Source organism: Parasteatoda tepidariorum, chromosome 6 (genome assembly GCF_982258835.1).
Source record: "Parasteatoda tepidariorum strain Cologne lab strain chromosome 6, Ptep-v5.0, whole genome shotgun sequence".
Lineage (NCBI taxonomy): Eukaryota > Metazoa > Arthropoda > Arachnida > Araneae > Theridiidae > Parasteatoda > Parasteatoda tepidariorum.
In genome coordinates, this window is record NC_141760.1 from 59,494,234 (window position 1) to 59,510,358 (window position 16,125).

The following is a 16,125-nucleotide window of genomic DNA, read 5'->3' on the forward strand; positions in this document are numbered from 1 at the left end:
TATGATAGTGCTCTATGCTTCAATTCATACACCATATTTTAAAAAAAGTTTAAAATATTCTAATAAAAATTAAATTAAAGACATAAAAATTCCGCTATGTTCCTATGTCAGATATGTAGGTATAATCTTTTACTGTTTAATGTTGCAATAGGTACATAAAGTTTTGTGGATTTAAAAAAACAAGGATTTAAAAGAAAACACAATATAAAAAAATATAGTTAGAAGAGTACACAAGACTTTTAAATTTCCAATTTGTTTAAATAGTCTTAAGAACTATATAATTTTTAAAATAAATATTTATATTATATTTAATTGCATAGATTATGAAAAATTACATAATTAAGACTGATAAATATATCCAAATTAAAATTATGTTATCTTTGTTTATGTAATGAAGTTAAATACTTAATGTTGAACATTGTATTTATTTACTTGAATATTAAATAGCAGACCCAATTTGAACATGAAATTTAGTTGCTTTAATATCAATTGATATAGTTAACCTGTACTTTATATCAGAAATATTTTATGATTTCAGATGCATTATAGATCAGGTTATAGTGCTAAGCTTAATCAAAATAGGGATTTCTTATGTTAACATCTTATACTATTATGGTTGGGAATCGCATTAAGACAATATTGAAACATACATAAATAAAAAGGCATTTAAAAAATTTTAAAATCACTGAAAAAAAAATTAATATACCCCACAGAAAAAAAAAGAGAAACTTTTAAAAACTTAACCAGTTGAGAATCTTGACAAAATATTGGAATAGTAATTAGAATCAACTTTTATTGGTTTTTAAAAAACACATGTACGCAGTAATTCTGTGTTTCCCAAAGTGTGAAGTTATGCGAAATATCTTGCAACAAACTAAAATTTCACATTTTTTTTTTAAAAAAAACAAAGCCAGCCATGAAAATTTACGATTACTATTTTTCTATTGGCTATCTTTTGCAGAGTTAACAGTTAATAATTAGGGGTATCAACAGCCAGTTGTGATTTTTAACTTTTAGGCAATTCCTTTACAGTAAAAAATACATTCATTTTGTATTAGTGGTACACAGCGCTACGAAAAATTTAGAAAGGGTACACATAAGTTTGGGAAACACTGCAGTAAGTGATTGTAAATAATTTAACAAACTATAAACTTTACTATTGTAAATAAAACTGCTTTAATTAAAGATTAGACATAATTGCAGCAATTTATTATTTTCACCTCCAATAACCATTTTGTGCCAACCATTAAGCTCACCCCTTGGTTTTGGTCCAGTTGTATTCAGCAAAGTACAAAAAGGCTTTTTAAGGAATTAAACAAAATACTGAAATTTTCTTTTTTTTTTAAAATTATTAGATTCAAGACTTAGAAAGTCATGGTAAAAATTTGTTTGAGTGGTTCCATAAAGTGACACGCATGTCATGAGTTAGTGATAGATTCCTTATTCCTTTACCTTATTCGAAATTTTAACACACATCACTAACAGAATGAAAATATTCTTGGAATCGCAAAATTTTCAAAGTAATGAAATGCCAGTGTCTGAAAATGCATAATTTTATAAGATAATATTACATAATTATTTTGAAAAATATATGTAGTAAAACGAAAAATAATCTTATAAGTCTATGAAGACAGTTTAAAAAAACATCACTTTTTTTTTAAAACCAAACAACTGATTTATGATGCAATTATTTTTTTAAAGAAAAGAGTTTAACAAGAATAATAAAAATTATAATTTTTAAAATAGAAAAATGCTAAAAGTATTGTGATTGTTAATAGTATCGAGGAATAACTCAGGACAATTGTAAAGCACAAAACTTTATTAACAAGAACGAGGTAAATGCTTGAAGTAAAACAGCTTATCTACATTGATTAAATGGTAGGATGAAAAATGCAAGACAAAATATTAATACAAATAAATCACAACAATGCTCTTTACATCACATAAGTATTAATTTTTGCCAGTAGAGCCAAATCCTCCCTCTCCTCTCTCCGTTTCATCCAAAGTCTAAAAAAAAAATAATAATAATTAATTTAGAAATGTGTAAAACATAGAACCAGGAAAGATAATCAGTGGCATAATTTAGACATCGACTTTTCAGTACAGAGAATAAAAAATCTGATTACCTAAAACCAACGATTAAAATGAGAGGAATTTAGTCAAGGACAACAACCGTTTCATTAAACAAAAATAAGTACCACGGTAGGTGTCAAAACAGAGAACATAGAAAAATACCAAAAGAAAAATAAATATTTCTCATGAACTAATAAAATTTAAAATACAAATTTCAATGGAAAAAAAATTACTAGAGTAGGTAGATTGAGAAATCAATGCCAAAGTGGGGAGGGAAAAAAAAAGAACTGCTTGAATTTACAGGCAATTACTAAAAAATTCACAGTCCATTGATTTCTTGCACATTTTATTACTAAGACATAAAAATTAAATTATCTTTAAATTAAAAAGATCATAAAAATTACAAATTCTTTAATTAAAAAACAAAGGCTGACAGAATTCACTGGCCATAATAGTATGTAAAAAATAAAGTTAATAAGAAATAATTGATAATTAAAATATAGAATTTTGAAACAAGTATTTATTTGATAGAAAAAATTATGTTTTTCCAGCTTTAAACTTTATTTGCTGTTCTATAGTTAACAAAATTTAAAAACGATTCTAAAATATTCAAATCAATCTACAACTTTGTCTGAGAAAATAGAAAGCTGAAATGTCCATTTATAGCCTCATTATTAAAACTAATTCCATAGCTTCGAACAAAGGGAAAAATCTAGTTGATTTTACGAAATAATAAATATGGCAATTTAATTATTGTAAATATCTATACTTTTAATCACATGAAACTGCAAAATTGTAATAAAATATATAAATAAAATAACATTCCACTATGAACTGAAATTGACAGCAATATTTTCTATTTAAGATTGGCAATAAATGATTTGGTTATAGATTATTTTTATTATTTTATATTTATTTTCAAATTAATCTTTCAATATCAGATTTTAAAATAAATTTAGATAGTTTTAACCAGAGCTCACACTAAGGTACTTAAACTATCACAGGGTTACCACTCCAGGGTGCAAAGATAAATTTTTCAACAAAAAAAAGCACCTTTTAAGTACTTTTTAAGCACTTTAAAAAAATATAATTAGGATATGCGTGCTAATAATTTTTTCCCTTTCATATTGTTGAAATATGAAAGGGAAAAAATTATTAGCTATATATGTTAACAAAATTAAACTATTATATATATGTTAACAAAATGCAAAATAATTTTCTAAGTCACATGATCTTATAAAATAACTACTAGTTTCTGACAAAGAATTTTTTTCATGATTATATTAGCCACCATAAAAGCAATTAAGCACAATTTTAAATATATTCAATATTGAGTTAATCTTTCAATTTTTTAAATTAATAATTACTTTACACAATTACATAAAAAAATCATTCAAAATTATAATTAATTTAACAGTAATTTAAAAAGATCATCTCACTTGCAAAATTCAGCAGAGTTGCTCATGAGAACACACGAATCCTTCCCACCGAATCCAGCTCAGTATTTAAACCCGCAAGTATTTCCTAGAATGACTGGCGCTTTCATACGCTACGGACCGATGGTATGTCGAAATAGATTGTAGTTGAATGAATTATAAAAATGTTGAACAGAACAATGTGAAAACCACACTTTTTGCGTAATTCGAGGCAAAAATTGATATGGTAAAGAAAGGGGAAATTAAGCACTGTTTAAAAACACACAATGAAAAAAACACCTTTAAGGGCTTTTCAAAAACGAAAATAAGCTTTATTAAGCACATTTTAAAAACGCTATGCACCCTAAACTCAATTTCAGAAAAAAAAAATTTCGACTTTTCCAGGTATATCAGGTAAATTTAGATGAAAATCCATTCCATATTTTATCTACACCCTGCAATTTTTCATTGGAAAACATTTTTTTTATAAACATTTAAAACAGGGTTGGGAAGGTTTAGGACAGAATGGATTAATCCACGGTTTAAACCCTGGATTAAACCGTCCTGTCCAAAACCCTTTTACTCAAATTATGCCACAATTTTATCTGAACAGCATTTAAAAGGTAAAATAAACACAGAACTTATAACATATTGATAATTAAATCTACTAGAGAATATTTGTTTTTAAAAGTATAATGTTTTATTAATATTGTTTGACTCTTCAATTAAAACATTAAATAGAGGAAGACTAATCAGTAATCAAGTTCAATTGGTCCTCTCATTCAATAGTACATAACTGAAGTTTGGCTTTGCCATACAGGTTAAGCCATTAGGGACTAAGTGCTTGGTTAGTCATAAACAGGTATATAGTACTATTCAAGAATACTTTTACTTCATTCATGTTCAATTCTTTTAGCATAGTGGTGATACATCACCAGTGTCAGTAACTGAAACTGATGTTATGCCCTTCAAAACTGTTAATACATTTTTCAGTTATTTTGTATTTCCAATTTAAACTAAAGTATTTAGATTTAAAAACAATTTTTTTTTAAAATAGATGTCTTTTTTATCATCCTGCAATGCAGGAATTATAAAAATTTTAAAAAAAATATTGTGAAAAATAAAAGGTTAATTTTTAAACAAATTTAGTATTTTTTTAAAAAAATTATTTTTTTTTTTTAAATATTGCATTATTTGTCCTTATGCAAAAACATCAGTATTAAAAGCATATTTATATTTAAAGGATTATATATTTACTTTTGTTGTTCAATAAATTGTGGAGCTTCAAAAATTAAAAAACCTTTTCTTATTATATTATTTTTCTTTTTAACAAGTTGAAGAAAATTGCATAAAAAATATCAAATATTTATTGATATATGTAATTATGTGTACAATGGCTACACCTATTGAATTTTCACCTTTTACCAAAGCTCAAGATTTTGGACACTTCAAGACAGTTTAAGCCAGATTAGGACAGTAAAACTCACGAGTCCTGTCCAAAACCAGATTAGGAAGTTCGAAATCCTAACCCTGTTTTACATAATGGAATAAGAATGAAAACATGGCTAAGTTTCCCTAAAAAGTAGAATTTCATAAAAAAAATTGTAGTAGCTGTTTGAATTATTTAACTCTAATCTCAATAACTGATTACAGTTATTGACAATTCTAAGATTGGTAATTTTCCAGGTATTTTGTAAAAAACACCAGACCTGGCTTTTCATCAGAAAGTAATGAGCAAAATTCAGAGCTATTTTTTTTTAACTTTGACACTTCCAGTAAATAATTCTGAAAACAGAAATACATTTATGTTTTAATAGTGATTGAGTAATGAGTTATTGCCAGATTCTTATAGGTAAATAACTAAGTTTGTTATCGGAGAAAAAAGATTCACTAAATAAAAGACTCATGGCATACGATTTGGTCGGCGTGGCAACACATTAATTGCAATACTGGCAATAATGCCAATTGTTGAGGAATAAGAGGTATTTTTGTCAATAGCAGATATTTATCTTTAAAAAAGGAAATTTCTTCAATAAATACGGAGAAATTTGGGAAAATACAGGTAATTGGGAGACGGTCATAAAATAAGGGAGTCTTTGAAAAAACATGAGACTTGGAAGGTATGTAGTAGACCGAAGAAAAAGATTCCCTTTCTCTCTTCGACCTGAACCAAAACCTGTCCCAAACAAACTACTTGAAATAGTTATACCTCGTTACCATAGTTACAGTCATGGATTCAAACGAATGGATAGGGAGTTCTTATTTTAGACAAACTATATATCTGTTTTCCTATAAATTCTAGATAATTGCCTGTTATAGACAATTTAGGAACAGATAGCCAGCAAAAAGATATGGTTCTGTAGATATCGGACATTTAAAAAAAAAAAAGAGGACAAAAGAGCCATAAATATGATAATGACAAATTTAAAATGCAAAGTACATTTTCCCATAGTGTAAACTGAGGATGCTGTTTTTGAAGTATCAAATAACTTTTCATGGGTGATGTTGAAAGTTATGGGATACTTTAGACTCATCAATCTTTATCAGTTAAAAACATGACAAAAAAGAATAGTGCAAAAAGAGTTTTATTGCTTTCTGAAGGAAATGGTAATAGTGAAAATCTCTTTAGTTCCAACACTATTACTTCTCTTTTAAGAAGTGCATTTTTGAGTATTATATTTTTTTTATTAATTTTCTATTAATTACGTAATAAGTTGCACTCGATTTAAAAAAAGGGGCAAGAGTGAGAGAAAAAAAGACAAAGGACAAAATCTAAAGATTATCGCATAATGGTCCCTGGCTTCCCTACTATCGAGGGATACCGACCACTCAGTTCTAATGTCAGTGTTCATATCTCTGATATTTATGCCGCATTAATTTTTTACGTTTGATCAATGAATGTCAAACTTTAAAAGTTGACCCCTGATTTTCTGAAAATTTTATAGGCTTCGATAGTCTACTTATATACTGAGTATGTCATTAAAAAGTGTATTACTTGTATGTTCAAACAGAAATTCTTAATTATTAGCAAGTTTTAAAAACTTTTGACACTTACATTGGCACTACAACTGATTTTGTTAATTTAAAACATTTTGAATTTAATAATATTTAGGACATTGAACTATTACTTTTTATACTACTCAGTATAATTATGAGTAAGCTGCATAAAGAGAAATTCTGAAAACAATATTACTACCAAACTATTACTCTGCATAGTCACTAAGACACAGAGGGAAAATGTTATGTAATGCAATCAGCATTGCCTTGACCAGTAATTGAAAATAAAATTAAGGCACTGCATAGGTAAAATTTTAAATAATAAACATATTAGTAGAATTAAAAAAAGAACTTTAAAATAAAAAAAATATTGTTGTACCTCTACTTCCTCCAATTCTGGATAACAAATTTTTTCACAGATCAGCTGAGCAATTCGATCTCCTTTGTTGACTAAAGCAATGATATTGAGAAAAAAGATGCAAAATATTTAGCAAATGTAAACTAATAACAGCTTAAATTTTTAAAGTAACTACGACTTAAGATTATTATAAAGAAAAAGATTCAACTTAGCAGGTACTGATAGCAGAAATGTTCATTAATATGAGCAAAAAGAAGCTGCATTTGTATTTAAGATCGATGAAACTAAAGAATTTAACAATGTAGATGAAAAACAGATAGCAAGAATGTAACAGTAATTCGGTCTGCGGATTGTACTTTAGAAGCTGTTAAATGCCCAGTCCTTTAAGCAAGAAATGTGCAACTCAGAATGGTTTTGAAAATAAAAAATCAGAAACCTAGAAGCAAAATTTTTATGGATGGGCAGCAAAGCCCAGTTTATTTTAACCATGCAGAGTTAACATAAATGGAGAAATTATAATGAGAGTAAAAAATTTCAGTTTTAATTAGAAACCTTAATTTGTCCAAACACAATCACTTTTTAATTTTGCTTATCAATAAACAAAATAGTACTAAATGAAATACTAACAGACTAATAATTAATATACACACATAATAATCAATGGATTCTACTTTTTCCATCATCTTTTAAGATTTTAGATAATAGGTTCAAGCACAAATTTATTTTGTTCATGTAAAATTTTATAATTCCAGAATATAAAGAAAATTTAAAACTTTATTAAGATGTAAGTTTACTGGTTTAATCAACTTAGATCAATGTTTATTCAATTTTTTTTTTTTACTATTATTCTTTTTCCATTAACACTTACAGTAGAACCATGCTTATTGGACATAACCAGAAATATGTTGATATTTTGTTGAAATCAATGAACCCTATTTTTTATTTTGATACTTAAATACATTCATTTTCGGAAATTGCCAAAATCTTTCTAAATGCTTTCAATTATGCAGAAAAACAACCTTCTAATAAAAGTAACAAGGGTCGAAGAAAATTACTCAACTTACAGCCCTAGTCCTAGAATTATTATTTTGTAGTCCCCTTAACATAATTGAAAAAAAAAAAAAAAAATTACCTACCATTACTGTTAGTTTTTTTTTTCCTAAACAATTAATATCTAAAATGTATAGGTTCAAGCTTAAAGCACCAAATTTTTTGACACTATTATTCTGTCCTCATAGAAAATTTTATTTTGAACATGTTTCAGTTACAGCAAATTATCTGTAACGAAAATGTTAAATCAATACAAATTTAGTTGAATAACTTATTTAAAAATTCTAAATTTTTTTACAGGGCAAAAGAAAAATATGAAATCACTTTCAAGGAGCAAGTAAAACAATGTTTAATTTTTCAAGAGAAAACTTATGTAGTTCATATCTTAAAATTCAGTAAAAATAATTCAGCAAGTGGAAGTTAAAGAGTTTTCCTGTTAATAAATTTAAGGAAATAAATTAGCAATAAGTCTCAAACTTTTAAAAACATATAAATTCAAAATAAATTAGCCAGATTCTATTAACAGGGGTCTGTCCAGACATTTTGTGAAAGGTCTGTTTTTCGTTAAATTGTGAAAAAATTACTCACATTCCTTCAACCAGGGTCCGCTTTTATGAATTTGTGCAAATAGGGTCTGGTTATTGCAAAAAACTTTTTCAAGGAGTTTTTAAATTGTAAATAGATACAAGATTATGCTCAGCACTGTAAAATTATAATAAAAAAAATTTCATTTTCAAAAATAAACAACAATTGCTGCTTCTAAATTAGAGATGCAACATACAAATATTTGGTATTTAGCCTTTACTGCTGAAAGCAGAATATTCATTTCGGACAAATGGAAGAATCGTCTGCCGAAGACAAAACTTAATTCGTTTACATCCAAGTTTCTTATTTTCTGCCTTGGGAAGGGTTTTTTCGATCAACAAAATTATAATGAAGATAAAAATATTTGTGAAGGGTCTAATTAAAAGAAAAATCATTTTGTGAAGGGTCCGTTTTTATGAAAAGATATTTTGTGAAGGGTCCGTTAACGGACCCAAATTTCTTCTAACAGACCCCTGATTATGGATAAGCAAATTTTATAGATAAAATCATATTTTATACTAATTTGTTAAATTGAATTCAATAATAAGTATAATCATACAAGCATAATGCAAAATTCTAAAGGAAAAAAATTAAATTCACCTTTAAAGTCTTCAGATCCAAAATTAAATAAAACTACTCCAAGATTGCCTCGATAATCTTCATCAACAACACCAGCTAAAAATTTTAAGCAAAGTTGAAAAATTGACATAAAAAAATTAACAAATAATTAAAACCTTACAACTGTTCATTTTAAAAGATAAAGGGTGAACAAGAAAAGTATAGGTATTTCAGTGAGAAAATATAGTAGGTGGTAAGAGTTCAGGTGAGTGAAATTTCATGGGTTTAAAAACCAACAAAAAATATTAATCTCATGTAATACAACAAACATATAAGATAATAAAGACATCTTCAAACTATATTGAACAAATAAGTTAGGGTCAGGGAGGGTAAAGTGGGTGTAAAATCAAGTTTTTTTAAAGGCTCGAAAACCAAATCATTTAATATACCTTACTGAAATTTTGATGCATTTTATATACATTGGATTCATATAATCATAACTAATCTGTTTTGTTTGATTGTTTTCTTACAGTAATGCTTTCAAAAGAACACATTTAGATCTACTCACTTTATTTCGAGTGGGGTAAAATGGGTTTTAGTTATAAAATTATACACATTTCACAAGTAAATATTGTTTTAGAAATAAAAATGCTCTTAAATAAATGTAGCACAATTTCCTATATTAAAAAAATAAATAAATGCTAAAAAAAAAAAATTCTTATTGAGTTTCATAGTTATGGATGGGTGATCGTGTAAAGCTATGGGTGGTGGCGCTAGTGGCAAAGTTGCTCTTTCAAGACTTCCGAGTTACTGCTTCCGATATATTTTTACGCTGCAGATTGAAAAAACGTGCCATCATATTATTGCATCATATCTTTTGCAGTATTTCACATGTACCGAGTTTTTTCTTTCAGCCTTTAAATTTCAGCATTATCATATTAATAATATAATCATAAGAACATTTTCTAATTAGGCTATCTTAAAAAGATATTTTTGGCGACATTTTATTCAAACATAGCCAAATAAGGGATAAAATACAAAACATGACAAACCTTAAGAATTATTCACAATGAGATATTAACTTTCCAAATTTTTTTTTGGCCTTACGACCTCTGAGAATCAACACATTTCTGAAAGCTCCTATGAATGGTACAATTATGTTTAGATCTGAACCCAAATTACAATAACAAAACTGCATAGAATATTAGGCTTGTTCACACATCGCCTCGTAGTCATAACATAAGCGGAGGGATACACCGGAAATTTTCTAAATTTCTTCCGGTTTAAGGACGCTTGTTATTGTTTACATTAGACCACCCATCCATACAGTATATTTTCAACAAGATAAATGAGAACATAATTGAAACATAAATGAGAGTAAAAATTAATATCTATAGTAGGAAATTTAAAATGTTTTCACTATTTATAGCAGACATGTATATTTATTCAAATTAGTTACATTAAAATAATTTTATTTTCCATGAAAAAACTGACACTTATACAAAAACTCATCTATATCTTTAAATATGTTCACTGAGTTGTACCATTTTTCAATTTTGGTACATTTCTTAATTGTACACTAACATGTCTGTTACACCGTTATTTACACCCTATAATTCTTTCCTTTAAGAAATGAAATTTAAAAGAAATTTTGTTTATAGGGTTAAAATTATTACTATGTAGGGCTATATTAAACAAGTTATATATATTTTTTGAACTATAGCTTTATAAAATATAAAGCATTGGATATTTACTAAAGTTAACACAGAAGTAGAAAAAAAAAACACTTAGCTAAGTCTAATCCTATAAACCCAGTTTATTCCACATCATAGAAAAACTCAAATAGAATTTTAAAATTTATTCTAAAATTTCTATGTAGATCTGTTTTTTAAACGCCCCTACATTAGCTTGAATTAAAATTAATAGTTTTTGTCAGTTTATATTGATTACTGCAACTAATGTTGAACTTCGATGCCTTGTAATTTTGAACCCAATCCAGAAGACAAGGGAACTCCTGGATCAAGTATTGAAAGAAATTTGCTTGTTTTCTCCGAGGACTTTTTTAAGGAAAAAAATATCGGCATTTGAGTTACATAGAGAGGGAAAACATCAAAAACTCCCAGTCAGCCTGACAACAAGGAGACTTTAACCCGTGATTTGTCTACCACTAAGGATATTTCAAGTCAGTACTGTGGTTGATGAAAGGATGCAGAATTCATAATGACCAGTAATAGCTGAGATTTGAACCTGGGTTAACTCCATTGGAAGGTGAATGATCGATCCCCATAACCCATCTTGGCTTGACTTAAATAATTAACACTCAACATACAGCAGTACTGGCGATAGCACCATCTATTGAAGTATTTTTATTTAAGAAGTATTTTTACAATTAGTGGATATTTCAAATTTTTTTAAAAAATTTCTTCAACAAATGCAGAGAAATTTGAGAACATACAGTTAAACAGGAGACAGTCGTAAAATACAGGAGTCTTCGATAAAAAATATGAGACTTGGCAGGTATGAACTGAGAAGTATAAAAACACAACTGGAAGATTACCTACTGTATTGTAATATGCAACAGAATAGCCAAGTCTTAACTTTCAGGCAGAGGTCTGAGAGAAACTAAATAAGAATCATAGAATAGGACCAACTCAAAGGATGTAACTTGTAACCACCTTTGGGCAAGCTTTTAGGTGCTATTTTTTAAAAAAAACGCAAATTTAAAATTTGTTTCGCACTTTGAAGAGTTAACACAACAGTGCACAAAATGGAAATATCTCCCAGATCAAGATACAGGCATAGCCTTAATAATATTACTTAATAAAAAGAAGAACTTCAATGAAAAATTTACATACCTCCTACGTCAATGAAATTCTTAACAGCTAAGCCAGAGCGTGGGGCTGAAATAGTATAACAAAAATCAATTTCAAATAACTAAAAGAAAATGAATGTATGTGTAATTCACATCATATAGCAAACTAACCAACTCTTCCATAATGACCAGGTGGAATTTGAACTTGAATATCAGTCTTAGCCAAAACTTTACCTTTAGCAGGTACAATATATTCATAAGCACTAAAAAGAGAAAAACAAAACAATGCGTAGGTATTACTATTTGCTCTTCAATAGCCATAAGGGTAAAAATATTCAATTAAATAAGACTCACGACCATTATATAAACCTTAACACTCATAAAAATATTAATACCTATATAAATCATAACCAGCAGCTAATTTTGAACCCTTGGAAGGAGCTATGGCGTTTGGAGAGAGTTTAGCTATTCTTAAAACCTGCTTCATCTTTATCTTTTTAATTTAAGGTATAATTCAAAATAATTAAGTTATAACGAAAAAAATAAGGACTTAAAATAAGTATTCAATGTTTAAATAGAAAGGGACTAGCACAATAAAGAAAATTTGATTTAGCGCTAAATTTATACAGTTAACGGTTACAGACATTTTTAAAAAAATAGTTATTGCATTCTCATAATCTGCTCTTTGCTCAGTAAGTGGCGCTACAGTAGTACATCTACAAGCATTGTGTATTCACGATCACAACACTCGAATATGTCATCTAAGGAGAAAATCGATTCCATAAATTGACAAAAATATTTTCTGAAATTCCCATGGTGTTTTCTTTAAGAACTATGGTTAGTACAGTTTTAATTTCCATATAGTTTCCGAGATTAAATTCTTTTATGTGTCTGAAAATTGAAACAGAAACTAATTCAGACGATACACACGTTAGATAGAAACACATGTTACTCCTATAACTAAACACACGTGAAAACATATGAAGTCTAGCCTCTTTCGATCACTAAGAATATAATTTGTTTCCATTAATGTAATTTAGTTAATTTTAAAAAATTATTATAAAAAAACTTATAAAAAGATTGATGAATTGATGTGTAGTTTTACAACATATAAGTTGAGTTTTAAAATTTATATGAAACTTTCAAAAAATAACCAAAACCTTGTGGGCAAAAACTCACATATTTCGCTGCGCTACTAGGATTAAGAGCTATCTGCATTCTTCATTATTTTCTAAATCGCAGGGGAAACGTTTTTCGACAATAATTGAAACTGAGTGGAGTAAACGCGACAATTTTGAAATAAGTTGGAAATTTATCTGGGGAAGTTCTTAATCCTCAAGATCTTAATGTGTAAAGGATCCTAGTGACAGTTTCCTGGTTGATTTTGAAGTGGAAGAATAATCCATGCTCCTTTGGCAATAAACAATCGACGAATAACCTAAGAAAATCTATTTATTATTTGGGGGTGGCAGGAATTTAAAACACTAATTAGTTAAGACACTAATTCGTTATGATATTTACACTCTTAAGAGTGTAAATATCATAACGAAAAATAGTTTAAATATTCATTCGCTTTGGTCTTTAATCAAGAAATCATTTAATTGGGTACCTGCAAGTGATACCTGGGTATCGAACCTGATTGGCTTCTGAAACATGGTATTCGTTTATGTTATGAATCATCATCCAATCAGGTTCGACATCCACGGACGTCGCTTTCAGGTATCCGATTTAATCTAATCCGAAAATTAGTTCAACGTGACAATAACCTGAGCGTAATATCTTTAACTAGTCTAGTGGCAATCTTTAATTCGCCATCTTTTTGTTTATACACAATCATCTGATTTCAGCGGTTTTCTTCGTCTCAAGTCACAAGTACGCAATCAATCTGAAAGCCAAGTGCATATTTAAATTCAGCACCTCAAAATCATGCATATTATATTTCTTGAATAATGAGTTCAACTTTGAACTATAATATTAGAGCGAATTTGTTGCAACCTAAATAAGATTTAAATTGAACCATGTTTCTGTTCAAATTCCACCATAGTATTGTGTAATAAAGTTGAAGCACCTATATTAAGATTATAACAAATTTAAACAATATTAGGTTCAAGCACGCTACAAAATTTTTAATGGTTTAAGCATGTTAATAAATTACGAAATTTTAATTCCATGTACATAATTTACGTACAATGAATTACGCGTTAGAATTCCGATCCAACCAAATTGCATTAGATTGGTTTTATTACGCTCCATGCGTTTCCTTGTAAGCCTCCATTTATAGATTTCGAAGCATTTGTTCTGTCTGCTTTAAAATAAATTCTGAACTATAATTGACAATTTTGTTTTTCTGTCTCTAAATGTTTTCTAAAATCTTTAAAAAAAAAAAAAAAAAAGAGGCTTTAACACCAAAACATTATTTTTATGTTTTAACACGAGTCATTTGAATTTATAGAAATGATTTTGCCTTTATGAGTTTAATTGTATAGATTCCTTTAATCTGTGTTCCAAAGAAAGAATCTAGTAAAGTAAATTTAGAATTAAGCGTAATATTTTGAAAACAGTAGGTAGTACATCGATGTCATAATGGATAAAAAATTGTTTAGTCTGCATTTCACTTTCATAGATTTTTATCTTATAAAAGACCTTGACACCAATTTATCAGTCAAATAACACGTCAAAACGCTATTTTAGATCATGCTTTTTAGTAATGACCGAATAAACAACCTGAGAATTAAATAATTGAAACAAAATTACTTTATAAACATTTGCTTAATCTGTATGTAAAAATTTCAGTTACTTTAAATGATGAGAAACGTGGTTTTTAAAGCATAAAAAGCCTCCAGATTAGTTTCATATTCATATTTTTCTGTTAAAAGTTCAAAGAACTCGCAAATTTATAGTTTCTTTACAAAGAAGGTCGTCGTTCCGTAAGTAAATCCAAAGTAGAATAGCATAAATGAAGTTCTCAATAGCTTCGAACACTCAACAGTTTTAATTATGAATATCCTCCATCTTTCTTAAATTTCAAATCAGTCAACATAAAATTATAATACATAAATGCACAAATTTATGGTTAGATGTATGCGTACATACTAACATATTACGATTTTTTAATTTCTTGAAAAAATATTTTCAGGGTGATGGCGACTGAAACTGAAGCACTCAAAATTCATCCAAAAAATGACTTTCCCATGGTGAGATAAACTATTTCAAACTTCTTATTTATTCATTTACATTACTTTTTTATATTGTTTACTTACTTATTTATTTATTTACTTAATTTTTGTTTCATTTATTGATTTTTTTGCACGGAGGTGTCTATGAATTTTGAACTTCCAACTTCCCTTTTAGCAATTTCTGTGATACATTTTGTTTTTATTTTTCAATAGCCCTTACCAGATTTCTGTTGTCAGAGTTAATTAAAAAGTGTATACAGAGTGTATCGTAACTACCACCCTTAAAAAATATTTTTAGACTTCTTGATAAAAATTGAGTAAAACTTATACTCTAGTGGGGGGTCAATTTGGGCAACAAAAAATGAAATCAAATTAATGATGAAAAAGAAAAAGATAATACAAAACGTAAGCTTTATTGATTGAATTCAATGAAGAATGTAAGAAACACCTTTAAATTTTATCTGGCAATAAATAATAATTTGCGAAATCAATTGGTATAATTTTTTGACCTATACACGAATACCTTGCATGCAGTTCATTGCCTAAAAGCCTTGGAAATTGCGATGAGAAATTGAGCATTGTAATTCAAAGGTGGTGTGCAAGAGAAATTTTAGATTGCTATCTTTTTTTAAAAAAAGATTAATTTTCTTTAATTCCATTCTACTTCCTGTCTCTTATATATTTTTCTTTTATATATTTTTCTCTTATATATTTTTCTCTTATATATTTTTCTCTTATATATTTATCTCTTATATATTTATTTTTTATTACTCTCAACAATAATTAAGGCGATTAGGAGAGAGAAATAAATTTTAATACAATAGATAAATGATTGTTATAAATAACAAAATAAAAATCTCGAAATGAGCAATTAACACTGCTACAACTTTTCAAGGAATTGTAATTTGTGTTAATTTATAAGTAAAATAACTTGTGTCAAATTTATAAGTAAAAATATCGCTTACATAAGTAAAAACACGTCAAATGTCAACTCTGTAGTTGTATCTCTGCAGTCTGTGGAGCAGCTCACATGATCAGTAATTCAAGTACAGTGAGAAAAAGATTAAAAAAAAAAAAAAAAATCACCTTGAATAACTTTTG

General features: G+C 27.8%; 1 protein-coding gene across 1 annotated transcript; it reads right to left on the bottom strand.

Moving 5' to 3' along the window:
- Positions 1-1,801: 1,801 nt before the first annotated feature.
- On the bottom strand, positions 1,802-12,488 carry dUTPase (Deoxyuridine triphosphatase). Its single transcript, XM_087165920.1, has 6 exons — positions 12,244-12,488; positions 12,020-12,111; positions 11,892-11,936; positions 9,079-9,153; positions 6,865-6,935; positions 1,802-2,007 (listed from the first exon to the last, which is right to left on the bottom strand). The coding sequence occupies exons 1-6, from the start codon at positions 12,333-12,335 to the stop codon at positions 1,951-1,953; spliced, it is 432 nt and encodes a 143-aa protein (XP_087022046.1). The 5' UTR covers positions 12,336-12,488; the 3' UTR covers positions 1,802-1,950.
- Positions 12,489-16,125: the final 3,637 nt, after the last annotated feature.

Bases quoted from the DNA above. Each gene is read 5' to 3' on its own strand.
- dUTPase (XM_087165920.1), bottom strand. From the start codon at position 12,335: ATGAAGCAGGTTTTAAGAATAGCTAAACTCTCTCCAAACGCCATAGCT. The intron at 9,154-11,891 runs GTATGTAAATTT...TAAAATTTTTAG, and splicing joins GAATTTCATTGACGTAGGAG to CTGGTGTTGTTGATGAAGAT. The intron at 2,008-6,864 runs GTACAACAATAT...TTTTTTTTTTAG, and splicing joins CAGAATTGGAGGAAGTAGAG to ACTTTGGATGAAACGGAGAG.